The 13403-nt window shown below is 46.4% G+C and overlaps 1 protein-coding gene across 3 annotated transcripts in view; it reads left to right on the top strand.

Moving 5' to 3' along the window:
* LOC137653558 (centromere-associated protein E-like) overlaps window positions 1-13403 on the top strand; it is an 892913-nt gene that overhangs the window by 757466 nt on the left and 122044 nt on the right. For all 3 annotated transcript variants that reach the window (XM_068387057.1, XM_068387056.1, XM_068387055.1), the window contains 2 exons: window positions 129-285; window positions 1358-1480. In XM_068387057.1, coding sequence (XP_068243158.1) covers window positions 129-285; window positions 1358-1480 — 280 coding nt within the window. The remainder of the gene's footprint in view (window positions 1-128; window positions 286-1357; window positions 1481-13403) is intronic.

Below are 13403 nucleotides of genomic sequence, written 5' to 3'. Positions count from 1 at the left end.
ATTGGTGTTACTGTATTAGAAATATTGTTTTTGTGAGAACTATTAGAGTTAATACTTTAATTTTGTAATCTGGTTAACCCATATATTAATGAATGAAGTTAAATGAAAATTCTAAATACTTTTTACAGGACTATTGACAGACTTACGTGTGAAGGAGATCACTTGAAGAAGTTATTGCAGTATGCATCAGAAGATTCAGTTCCAGATCTTGCTACTCTCTCAAAGACCATTGAAGAATGGTTTGCCCATATCAGAACCCTGCAGGGTCAGAGATCACAATTTTTGGTAAGATTACTTTGTGATCTTTGTAGATGGTTTCTTAGTTCTTTATATTATTTTTGGATATTGGGTGACAGTCTTGTAAATTCTGATCTCTAAGGTAACAGCAAATTTTTGTATGTTATTAATCTTCTGAAATACAGTACTGTAAATTATAGTGTTTTAAGTAATCTCAAGTTTATGTATAGTACCAGAATGTATTATGAATTTTGACAGATATAGTGCACAAGGAGGTCTTTATTTATATAGGATAGGATTTCCGAACGAATTATGCAATCTAATTTTGAACATTTAGATTTTCAACCCAAAGGCAGTGGGCATCCCATGCTTACTTTACTCCTTCAGTTAGGTGAGTTTACATATATATTGATATAACCTTTGTGGAATGTGAGCACCCTACCTGCCTTTGGATCCCTTTTATGAGCTGGGATGCCCCATGCAGGGTAAGGGTTAATGCTATGCTTTACTCATAATAGTAATGAGTGATGTATGTATATAACAATCAAAGTACTGTCCATCTTTCTAATCTGCACCTTTATCATCCGTGGATTCACTAATATGGGCCATCTAGTTAAATACCAAGTACTGGAAGGAAATTTTGATAAGATAGCAAAATAGAAGTCTTCCAGACACAGATGTTACTATGTTCAAAGATCGAACATTTTATGAATACAGTAATTTTTTTTTTTTTTTCTGTAATGCTATTTTTCTCTATTTTATAGGATAACAAGTTTTTCTTCAGCAAGCAATCTAACATAGATTTATATTAGTTGAGAAATTAAGTATTTCTCAAATAAACAATACTCCCTTGTAAAATATTGATTACATATAGATTAAGAAATCCTTTGTAATGCATTTCATAGTGTGCATTTCATCATCAAATATTCTGCATGATCGTAGAATAAGGTTTACCACCAAGGAATTTGGAAGAATTTTATTTTTGTGGGTAATTAAAGCTAAAACTGCTTTCAAAATTATTTAAAGGATGTAATCAGCAATTGGCTTATGATTTGGTAGGCATCAATTGAAATGTTTTGGCATGAATAGCATTTTATTTTGTTATTTTACTTTGTTACAGGAAGAGTCAAATCACCTTATAAATTTGGTAACCCAAAAAGAACCACTAAATGGCCTGCCACAAGATATAGTTATTCCTGATATACCAAATATCAGTGTAGTTCCGCTTTTTACCATTGCTCCGGTGAGTATAGAGAAAGTTATTCAAATTAGTTTATACAACTAATATTGTTTTAAAAGTTTAGTTTGCTAGTCCTCAAGTTTAAAGACCAGAATGGTGATAGCCAAGGAATAGAGGTAAAATGTCAACACCTACTTTAGATTGATGCCTTATGCTATGCAATATATTTGAATTTAATATCTAGAATTTTTAAATATCAGATCAGTTTCCAGATATCATCTTGGTAAAGATCAAAGTTCTCAGGAATGTTGGGTACAGTTATACCTCTCTTCACGAAAGAATATGGTTACGAAATTTTCACTCTGGGAAACGAGATGTGAAGATTTTTTCCGACTCGCATGAAAATGTTCACGATTAGAAAACGGATTTTGAGCAAAGCGAAAAATCTATTTTTGGGTGAGATAGCCATGACGTCCTGATGGAAGGTTCCTTCAGTAGCTTCCTTGGGTATATTTAACTACAGGGATATTCCCAGAGAATTAAACTAAAGGTTATCACAGAATTCTAACTTCTGGTGCGAGTACCCTAAAGGTTTCCCTCTAGGATATCGTATATCAACAGGGGACGTATGTATTAACACGCCACATAGCTATCTGCACCCCATATAGAGTTAACACTTCGATATGGAAAGGTGGAGAATAACTGGGGAGCCGTTCCACAGTTACACTCGTCCGTGGCTGCTTTTGGTACTCGAAACGTAAACAAACGGGCGCCATTGCTAAATGACGTCACGTCCGTCCTCATCCTTCAGCCTGTAGCCCCTTGCTTTGGTCGGATTTCCCTTTGTGCGATTTTCATCGACTTACATCGCCGTTATGTCGTTACCTTCAGCCTCGCCTTCTTCTGGAAAGTTGAGTACCAGGTCCCAGTATTGTTTAAATAAGCTCTAGCCGTAAAGTAACTTCTACTTTTCGTAAAATATTGTGTTTTGTGGCGGAGCTGTGCCGATCCCGGACGCGCCATTTTATGGCGTCGCTGTTCTATTGCATGCCTTATTTAGCTAGCCAGAACAGCCTTATCCGGTCTCTTAACTAATTTATATTATTAGTTATTTAGTCTTCATAGCTAGGAATTACTTATATCGTGTTTTAGCGCTCATCTACTCGGTCGTCGTTCGACCCCATACTAGATAGCTAGCTTAGCCCCTAGGCTAGATAGCCTAGTGCTTGTGTTCATGCATGATATATACCAGTGATCCTAGGTTAAGTTATGAAGATTGTGGCATTATTAAACATACTGTTAACTGTGATGTAAGTGTTTTCGCCTTCGGGGACCATATAGGGGACCGGGTTGATTGCGTATCTTTCCACCCTAACCTAAATGTAGGAACCCCTATATGCTCCCTAATCCCCTGCCTGCGGGCATTCCCTCTGTGTGGCCATGCTTCCCCTTCTATATAGGGGAATCTTGTCTACAATCAGAGTATGTATCGCTTCTCTGTCTACCCTAAGGGAATGATCCCCCCTTAGGGTTGTGACCGAGAAATAAGGAACGCCTCTGCCCTTCCTCAGTTGCATCTGGTTGGGTTACTCCTCCCTCCCTGCAACTTGCGATGTGTCTTTCAGCCTACCTAGCCTAGGAGTTAACCCTCCTTCTCTAGGTTAGGCTCTGGGGGCTGATTCTGTACTTTTATAGTTTGAGATGGTACTCCTGTACCAATCTCATTCTGGTTACCTAACCTAGGTTAGGGAGCGTTCTCCCTCTCCTTGGTGGCCGTTCTTGTACAGAGCCTCCCCTATGAAAGACCCCTCTTCTTCTCCCTCCCCACCTATCCCTTTGGTGTAGGCTTGCCTATACACATCTGTCCTTAGTCCTACAACCCCTCCCTTGGGTGGAGTGGTTGGGCAAACTTGTTCTCCTGCTGAGCTGGCCGCTCTGGTACACATACCCTTCATAGCGTTCTATGGGGGTAGTTGCTGGCAGCGGTCCGGCCGGCGGGGGATTCCCCCTCTTGAGTGCCCTCTAACCCTCCCTTGGGTTACCCCTGGCACCCGGCCGACTGCCGGCCCCCTGCCGCCGGATGCTATGAGTATATACTCCTATTATGAGTGCACTCTCTCCAGAGGGATGCCGGAGGGGTATGTGGTCTTACCCCTCCCATCCCTCCTTACCTTTCTCTCCATCTATCCTGATGCCGGTCCCTTGCCGCCTCCACTGCCGGCGATACCGCCTTACCTCTGGTGACATTCTTTCATAAGATCCCCTCCCTCCTCTAAGACGTCAGCCTTCCGTGTGCCGGAGGCTGCCGCCTTCCGTCGACATACAGCCGTCGCCCCACCCCTCTTATACCTAGTAACAGCTGGCTGACCCCCCGTGCCGGCCACCTGGGTGCCGGCATTGATTGCCGGCGGTCTAGGTATACACCCATATGCTTATCTGTCTTATGAACTGATCCAAGCTCACCAGGCCGTCAGCCGTCGGCTGCCGGTGCCGCCGCCTCCTGCCGGCGACCTGCCGCTGTGCCGGCGGTCGCCAAGATGGTATTACATTTTAGATACTCAATGTGTCTGTCTTGAAGCCTTCCACCCTGCAGGATCGGCCTCTGGCGTGCCGTCGGTCTGGCAGCACCCACTGGAGACGTTAAGGGACATGCACCCCTTCTCATACCTGCCGACAATATGCCGACAGCCAACATACTGCAGCCAAATGGCTTAGCCACTTACACATATAGGTATTGTCTTACCTTTGAAATTGTGGCGGTGCTGTCTGATTGCACATTACAATATTCCAGCATACTCTGTGTGTCTTCGCGCAGCCGATTGCCGGAACCTATATCTAATAAGGGGTGTTCCCTACTCCCCTTCTAATCAGGGATCTGAGTGGTCTCAGTCCCTGCTACACCTCGCAGGCAATTTCTGCTAGAGGCCTAGCTTCTACCCACCACGGCTTATCCATATGGATATCCGATTTGTGGCCTTCGGCCACAAAAAAAATTGCCTACTGATAAGGTTACGGTAACCGACTGGGCGGGATTCACAAGTATGTGTCTATCTATGTACTTCCTTTCCCGCTCTCTACTCTCAGTCATTATAATACCTTATGAATCGTTTTAATGCTTAAAAACTTAGATTAAGTTATCTTAATTTTAGAGTAATGTAAGTCATTCTTATGCCTTCCATGTACTCATGATCTCTTTCTTTTACAGGAGGAGTATATGAAGTGCGAAAGCAACTTTTGTGGAGTGAAGCGCCCGGACTTCTACGGGCACAAGGCGTGCCGGACCCACGCCCCCTGCACCGCCAAGAGAGGCGACCTGAAATACTGGGACCCGCAGCACTGTACAGTCTGCAAGAGTCGTCTGGTCGAAGCGTTCGACGATCCTCCTTCAGCGGAGGCAAGGGACAACGCTCGAGAGAAGCTACGCAAGTGGGTGCGTGGCTTCCAGAAGAACGCCATCGAACCGTATCTCGCCAGCGAAGATTTGAGGGCCTTGCTGTTTCCAAAGGCATCTAAAGACTCCGTGGTCCCCAGTGATCAGATCCCCATCGTCCAGCTCGTGGTGGAACCTGATATCGCCATGGCCCAGTCCATGCATGAGTGCCACTTAGATTCCGATAACGTGGAACGTATGTCGGAAGTGTCGGAAGAGACGGAGAAGAACCTCATGGGCGAGGAGCTCGACTATGAGGAAGATCAGGTGGAATACCTTGATTCGGAGTCTGAGGTTGCTCCCACTCCTACTCCCGCATCGACTCCTGCACCGTCCGAGGAACCTGTTCCTTCGACTTCCGCCACCCCGGACCCTCTTCCATCAGGCACTCAGGAGGTCTTCAAGATGCTTGAAGCCCTCATGGAAAGAAAACTTCGTGAGACCCATGAGCAATTCCGGTCTACCCTAGTGAGTTTTAAACCACCGAAACGGATTTCGGTTAAGGACCTCCCCTCTTGCTCGGATACTAACCCATGGAGGTATGCCGAGCATATGCCGATCACAACTGGTAAGATCTTCATTAGTGAGAAGGTCGGCTCGATCTTGTTGGAAGAAGTGGAGTTCTTCCCGAATTTTGAGGCTTATCCGGACTGTTACGTCCGGCTCAGGTCCGAACCAGCCTCAAAGGAAGAGACCGAACCGAAGGAAGTAATCGTGTTCGATTTCCCGAAGGCCCAGGCTATGCTAGCCAGCGCGGTGAAGAGTAGGGGTTTCACCAACTCCAAGATGCCGGCGCTCAGCAAGTAGCACCCAACCTTCGTTGCGCCGAATACTGCGACCTTCCCCTTTATAGAAAAGGCCTTCATAGCAGTCTTGAAAGCAGTGGAAGAAGGGAAACCTTGCCCTGTACTGGAGGAGTGCAGACCCTTCTCCCTTACCGTCCCTCCCGATGATAGACACTGGAAAGACGTCCAGTCAACCTTCACGGTGGGGAAGTTAGAGCCTGACGTAGCCGGTCGTCAGTTCAAAGAGGACCTCCCAAGGCTAAATGATCACCTCCTTCGTAGGGAACAGGATACGAAGGAGAGGCTTGCCGCATCGCTGTCCCTCCAGGTACAGCTCGAACTTATGGCCGGGGACACTAGAGTCCCGGACTTCTACATGGTCCTAGTCAAAACACATTTGGCAACGGTGACTAAGGACCTGTACAGCTTCACTAAGGCTCGCAGAGCCTGTCGTGAATTCGTGTTTGCCAGCGCGACGGTAAAACACGAACTCCGGAGGCTGATTTCCTCCAATATCTGGGGTAGATATCTCTTTCCCTCCTCCCTGGTGAAAGAGATTGCTGACAAGGCCGCCACGGAGAACAGGAACCTTCTCCACAAGTGGGGCATGTCAAGGAAAAGGAAATCCTCTCAGGACGATGGCCCTCAACCTAAGAGGAAGTCCCAGAAACCGAAACCCCAGCAACGTCAACAGAGACGGCAGTTTCCGGGTTCCGCTACTCCCCAAGTGGCAGCACAGCCACAGCAGACCTTTCAGTTGGTCACCCAGCCGGTGGTGTCGCAGTCACCGGTCTATACCCCTGCATTCGAGCAACATGCTACTACCTTTAGTCCCAGAGGTAGGGGCTCAAGCAGAGGTTCCGGCAGATATTCGTCTCGCCGCCCCTCCAGAGGCAGAGGAGGAAGGGGAGCTAGCGGCCGAGGTGGCAAACCCTCGGGACACCAGAAGCAATGAAGTGCTTCCGGTGGGAGGAAGACTCCGCCAATTCCAGGATCGTTGGACCTTCGATCCCTGGGCACACAGCATCGTCAAGAAGGGACTAGGCTGGAGCTGGACGCAACCACCCCCAGCCTTCCAGCAATTCTTCCAACAGTCAACCCCCCTCCTGGAAGAATACGTCCTAGAACTCTTGAACAAGAAGGTGATAAGGAGGGTAAAGTCAACCAGGTTCCAAGGGAGACTATTTTGCGTTCCCAAGAAGGACTCCGACAAACTCAGAGTCATTCTAGACTTATCCCCTCTCAACAAGTTCATTGCGAACAGCAAGTTCAAGATGCTGACTCTCCAACAAATAAGGACCCTTCTGCCTCAAGGGGCCTACACGGTCTCCATAGACCTGGCGGATGCCTACTGGCACGTTCCAATGAATCATCACGCTTCCTCCTACCTAGGATTTCGACTCCAAAGGAAAAGTTACGCCTTCAGGGCCATGCCCTTCGGGCTCAACGTGGCTCCACGGATCTTCACCAAGCTGGCAGACGCCATCGTCCAACAGCTCCGCCTTCACGGCGTCCAAGTGATGGCTTACCTAGACGACTGGTTGGTCTGGGCGACATCGCCCGAAGATTGTGTAAGATCCTGCAACAAAGTCACCCAGTTCCTAGAACATCTGGGATTCAAGATAAACGCCGAGAAATCTCGCCTCTCTCCAGCTCAGAAGTTCCAATGGTTGGGAATCCATTGGGATCTTCAGTCACACCGCCTTTCCATCCCGCAGAAGAAAAGGAAGGAAATAGCAGGGTCTGTCAGAAGACTGCTGAAATCCAAACGGATCTCAAGACGACAGCAGGAACAAGTTCTAGGCTCTCTACAGTTCGCCTCTGTGACAAACCCAGTGCTTCGCGCACAGCTAAAGGATGCTGCGGGAGTCTGGAGACGTTCCACATCCATCGCTCGAAGAGACCTCAAGAGACGGCTTCCAAACAGACTTCGCTTACTATTAAAGCCGTGGTCGGAAGCAAAGGCCCTGAAAAGGTCCATTCCTCTTCAACACCCGCCTTCATCTATCAACATCCACACGGACGCTTCACTGGAGGGTTGGGGAGGTCACTCCCACCAACGACAGGTTCAGGGAACATGGTCTCCCCATGTTTTGGCATGAATAGCATTTTATTTTGTTATTTTACTTTGTTACAGGAAGAGTCAAATCACCTTATAAATTTGGTAACGCAAAGAGAACCATTAAATGGCCTGCCACAAGATATAGTTATTCCTGATATACCAAATATCAGTGTAGTTCCGCTTTTTACCATTGCTCCGGTGAGTATAGAGAAAGTTATTCAAATTAGTTTATACAACTAATATTGTTTTAAAAGTTTAGTTTGCTAGTTCTCAAGTTTAAAGACCAGAATGGTGATAGCCAAGGAATAGAGGTAAAATGTCAACACCTACTTTAAATTGATGCCTTATGCTATGCAATATATTTGAATTTAATATCTAGAATTTTTAAATATCAGATCAGTTTCCAGATATCATCTTGGTAAAGATCAAAGTTCTCAGGAATGTTGGGTACAGTTATACCTCTCTTCACGAATGAATATGGTTACGAAATTTTCACTCTGGGAAATGAGATGTGAAGATTTTTTCCGACTCGCATGAAAATGTTCACGATTAGAAAAGAGATTTGCCAGTCAGGCCGAGAATAAATTAGTGACCCATTAAATAAAGTTGAAGAAAAGGGATTTTGACGAAGGAAAAATCTATTTCTGGGGAGAGACCTGTGACGCCCGGCGAAAAAGTCCTTCTTTGTACTTTTTCTGATATAAATCTTCCAAATATACCAGAGAAAATTAAAAGCATGGAATGCAGAGGTTACAACCCTCGCGCGAGCACCTTGTTGGTGTCGTATATCTAACAAGGGCGTTTGTAAAACACTATTCACAGGCTGTCTTCCATTTAGATAATCCCTTCATCAAAGGGGGAGGGCTGTGACAGGCCCTAGAGAATACAGTTGGGTTACCCTACCGACACCCACCACTCGCGCTCACTAGGTCATCCTTCTGCAAGAACATATGGCTTGGCAAGGAAAGGGTGGGTCCGTACAAAAATAATCGGGAAGGGTTTCGCCGGGCGTCACAGGTCTCTCCCCAGAAATAGATTTTTCCTTCGTCAAAATCCCTTTTCTGGGTCGAACCTGTGACGGCCGGCGAAAAAGTACCAGAGAATGCCTTCCAAGCCCAATAAATTAATAACATAATGAGGAGAATACAATCACCATGTACGACAATACTATGATATAATAAAGTAACCGTCCAATTACCAACCAGCCAAATGACATAGGGAACGTAAGGTTAAATAATAATGACGACAAGGAACCAACTGAGTGTCGAATCGCAAAAGGCATCAAACCTTACATGTCTAAGTATATCTAAACATTAAAGGAACGGTAACTACAATAACAGTTAAACCATAGGAATTAAACATGGCAAATATCATAGGGCTAACGAACTACCAAGGAGAGCGGCGACGTGGTGTGAGTGGCGGGTAGGAGGGAGAAGAGAAGAGATGGAAGAAAGGAAGAAGAGGAGATTAATGGGGAGAGATAAGGCTCCCCTCTGCCATCGTTGGGTATTTAAGGGCCTGTAAGATCTTTAGATATTGGCGTTTGACAACCATAGGGGATTTCCAACCCGTATATTTTTTTAAAATCATCAAAGTCCCTGTTCTGGAAATCATTGTTGGAGGCATCTACTGTCCGTATATCATGAGCCTGGGGAAATGATTCCGGATTAGTATGTTTAATGAAGTAGAGGATTTGTTGCCTGATACCGTGAATGGAAATAGTACCTCCTTGTTCCCTGATAACCAAGGAGCCAGACGAGCGGGTGGCAGTTCTAGCTAAAAAGGGGCTTGAGAGTGTGACTGTACACGGAGAAAAATCCTGGGGATGAAGAATAATCTTCCGAGAGGAGCACCTATTTTGCGGATCCTCATTTTTTAGCTAGGGAAGCTTTGTCTGGAAAGGAGTACTTCGGCTGAAGGGAGGAAATCTATGTTTTCCGGGTTTCGTGAGAGCTGCTAGTTCTGATGTTCCATCACCTGAGGCCATAGCCGTTAGAAATAAAGTCTTCCTAAGAAGAGTGATATAAGAGCAGGATTCATTGTCCGTGTCCATCGCAAGTTTGAGAACACCGTTCATAGACCAAGAGTCCTTTTGTGGCCGAACCGAAGGTCGAAGCCTAGCACATGTTTTTGGGGTTGATGAGAAATAGGAATCAGCTAGGTTAATGTTGAACCCAACAAGGTAGATCTTCTTCAAAGATGACTTGATGGTGGTTAAAGTGCTAACTGTTAGGCCTTTGTCAAATAGGAACCTCAAGAAAGAGATGGCTAAATGCGGGGACATACGAGTATGGTCTGCACTCTTAGGGGACCTACTAGTTGTTAACGGCCGAATCATATTGGCGAATTGTCGAGTCCCTTTTTGTCCCATTCGATGAAGAGATCGTTTCCGGTTCAATGTTCGCATCTCTACGAGCTGCCAACTTCCTGTAGTCCACAAAGTTAGAGTTTTGGCTATCCTTGAGTAATCTGACACAGTGAGTTTGGATACTCGGGTCAGTTTGAGGAACGGGATCCGGATGGGACTGAGTTTCAACTCGAGGAGGAGAGGAAACCAACTGTTCTTGGCCAGTGAGGTGGTACTAAAGCCACTGCGCCCGGGAAGGAGCGTAGTTTGTGTAAAAGTTTTTAGAAGATTCCCTGGGGGAGATAGGGAAATCTTCTTCTAATGGTTCCAATCCCGGGGTAATGCGTCCATGGCATAAGCCCGAGGGTCCAGGGTTGGGGTCACATAACAAGGAAGTTAGTGATTCATCTGAGTTGCGAATAGATCTACCTGGAGGCCCGGAACGAGCCTGAGTATCCACCGGAATGAAATTATGTCTAGAGACCATTCTGACTCCAGTGGATCCGTCCTGGATAGTGAGTCCGCTCTCACATTCTGGCCTCCCGCTAGGTGAGGTGCTGACAGGAACCAGTTCTCTTCTGTTGCCCAGGCGAAGATAGTGACCAGGATCTGATTCAGGTTGGGTGACTTGGATCCTCCCCTGTTGACGTAGTGTACTGCGTCTGTGCTGTCTGACACTACTCTGATGTGGGTCGACCTCGGAGGAGAGTCTCTCTTCAGGGTCAAGAACACTGCCATGGCTTTGAGAACAATGATATGGGACTGTTTCATGGAGAGTGACCAAGAACCTGAGACATCTGATGTTCGGAGTAATCCCCCCCATCCACTTAGAGACGCGGCTGTATGGAATGTCACTTGTGGAGGTGGGAATTGTAGAGGAACCGATTTGGAGAGGTCCTTCGGTTCGGACCATGGGCGTAGTCTCATTTTCAAGACAGAGGGGATCTTCGAGACCATGTCTCTTATAGGTACTGTAGCTCTCTTTCTCCAAACTCGATTGATGTCTTTGAGTTTGGCTTTTATTAGATCTGTTACTGAAGTGAATTGGAAAAATCCGAGGATACTTTCTAAGGCTCTTCGGACACCTGTTTGTGTTTGAGAAAATTTTTTGATCTTGGAAACTATTCCTCTTACCTTTTGGAAGGGAGAGACAACGTGTGCTTCGAAAGGTCCCACTGAATGGCTAACCATTCTAAGCGGACTGATGGTTGCAGGCGAGATTTTTTGGAGATTGACCCGAAATCACAGGTTGTCGAGAAATTGGAATAATTCCTTCGTAGCTCTGTTGCCTTCTATGACCGGCCGGGCCCAAATGAGCCAACCGGCCAGATAAGCAATGATCTGTATCTCTTGGTTCCTGAGTTGTTCTAACACTCTCTCTCCTAGTTTTGTGAATATCCTGGGATCAATGTTGAGGCCAAAGGGCATGTCTTGAACACAAAGGCTTTCCTGCTTAGGTGGAAACCCAGATAAGAAGAGAAGTTTCGAGCTAAAGGCGCAAGATAATAGTCGTCGGTAAGATCGACAGAGGTGGTGACGGTCCTACGGGGAAGTAAGGTCCGTACCTGAGAGATAATCAACATCCGGAACTTGTCGCAGAGAATGTAAGAGTTTAGCTTGACAAGTCCAGGTCCACTCTCAATGCCGCCAAGCCTTTCTTCGGAATTGTGAACAGGTGGCTTTGGAACTTCAGTGATCGATCCCGTTTGATTGCTTCTTCTTGAGTAACCCTGTGGTGTACTCTTCCAGGATGGGAGTGGATTTCTGGGAGAAGGTCACTGGTGGAGGAGGAGGACCTTGTGGCCATTTTCACCTCAAACCTTTAGAGATTATGCTATGAGCCCACAGACCGAAGGTCCAATGGTCTCGAAAGTGGTAAAGTCTACCCCCTACCGGGACCACCGCGTTATGAGGGGGTGAATCTAGGTACTTTCCTTCTCCGAGCCCCCTTTTTTCTAGGTCCGTCTCGATGGCGAGACTGTCTTCTACTCCTGTAGCTTCCTCTCTGGTGTCCACGAGAGGAGCCTGAGGGTTCGGATCTAGGGCTGTATGCAGGTAAAACATCCCAACGGGGTTGGGCTGTGTACCTGGGGAATCAGTGAGGTAGACCACCTGATGAGGGGGATTTGGATGCATAGACGTCGAATCGGAGGGAGGCTGTGATGACGAGTGGGTAACCGACTATCGATTCCTGTCTGATAGAGGCCTCAGACAGAACGTATTTCCCACAACTAACCCGATCAGACCATCAAACGTGTAGGTCGAATTGGAAGGGCAGATCTTGGAATTATCGTAACCCCCAGACTGACAACATCCTGGTCCAGACAGATCGGGCCTGCCCTTTAGGAAATAATACTGTTACCTTCGGTACCTTGTCTAACCTAACCAAGGCAATCTCTTTCAATCGAATGAATCCGTTGAACGGGAATTCTAGTACCTGGGAGTAAATTCTAGGTCCCCAGAGGGAGGATGTCTATGCCATCCAGATTTATGGTACCATCTATATATGGAACATGTAAGGCAAATCTCTATGCGTTGTTTTTATCGAAGGAGGTTACTTTGATATGCCTGGGGCTGTAGGGGGAAACTTCTGAGTTCCTGAACGGATCTGACTCACTACCATACTTTTGAGCTCCGTCATAGCCCCTTGGTTTTCCCTAGAATGTGTTGCTTTTAGCAGTCACGGTTTATGCAGGGTAACATGAACATCAGGATCCATTAAGGGTCCTAGGTCGGTGACGTAGGTAATTGCAAAGCTGAAGGCTCAAAATTCATCCCCACCTACCTGCCCGTCCATGGGGTCGTCGTCCAACCTTAGAGAGGACACTCTGAGGAGATAGGGACCTCTAGATGGAGCATTTCTTCCCAACCTTGATAACCAAGGGCGGAGAGCCTCTCTTGCAGGCCAGAGAGATTCATCATCATCCTGACGGGAACCATGTAGGCGAACCTTAATGGTAAGGGTGAAGTATCAACGTCAGTCATGTTGAATTAACGACAATCACTTCGAAAAACACTGGGCAAAACACTTATCAACTTTGCTGGCAAGTCCAAAACAGAAGGATGACCTAGTGAGCGCGAGTGGTGGGTGTCGGTAGGGTAACCCAACTGTATTCTCTAGGGCCTGTCACAGCCCTCCCCCTTTGATGAAGGGATTATCTAAATGGAAGACAGCCTGTGAATAGTGTTTTACAAACGCCCTTGTTAGATATACGACACCAACAAGGTGCTCGCGCGAGGGTTGTAACCTCTGCATTCCATGCTTTTAATTTTCTCTGGTATATTTGGAAGATTTATATCAGAAAAAGTACAAAGAAGGACTTTTTCGCCGGCCGTCACAGGTTCGACCCAGAAAATGTGTT

Source organism: Palaemon carinicauda, chromosome 14 (assembly GCF_036898095.1).
Source record: "Palaemon carinicauda isolate YSFRI2023 chromosome 14, ASM3689809v2, whole genome shotgun sequence".
Lineage (NCBI taxonomy): Eukaryota > Metazoa > Arthropoda > Malacostraca > Decapoda > Palaemonidae > Palaemon > Palaemon carinicauda.
The sequence above is the reverse complement of the archived record's forward strand: the minus strand, read 5'-3'. Positions and strand labels throughout refer to the sequence as shown.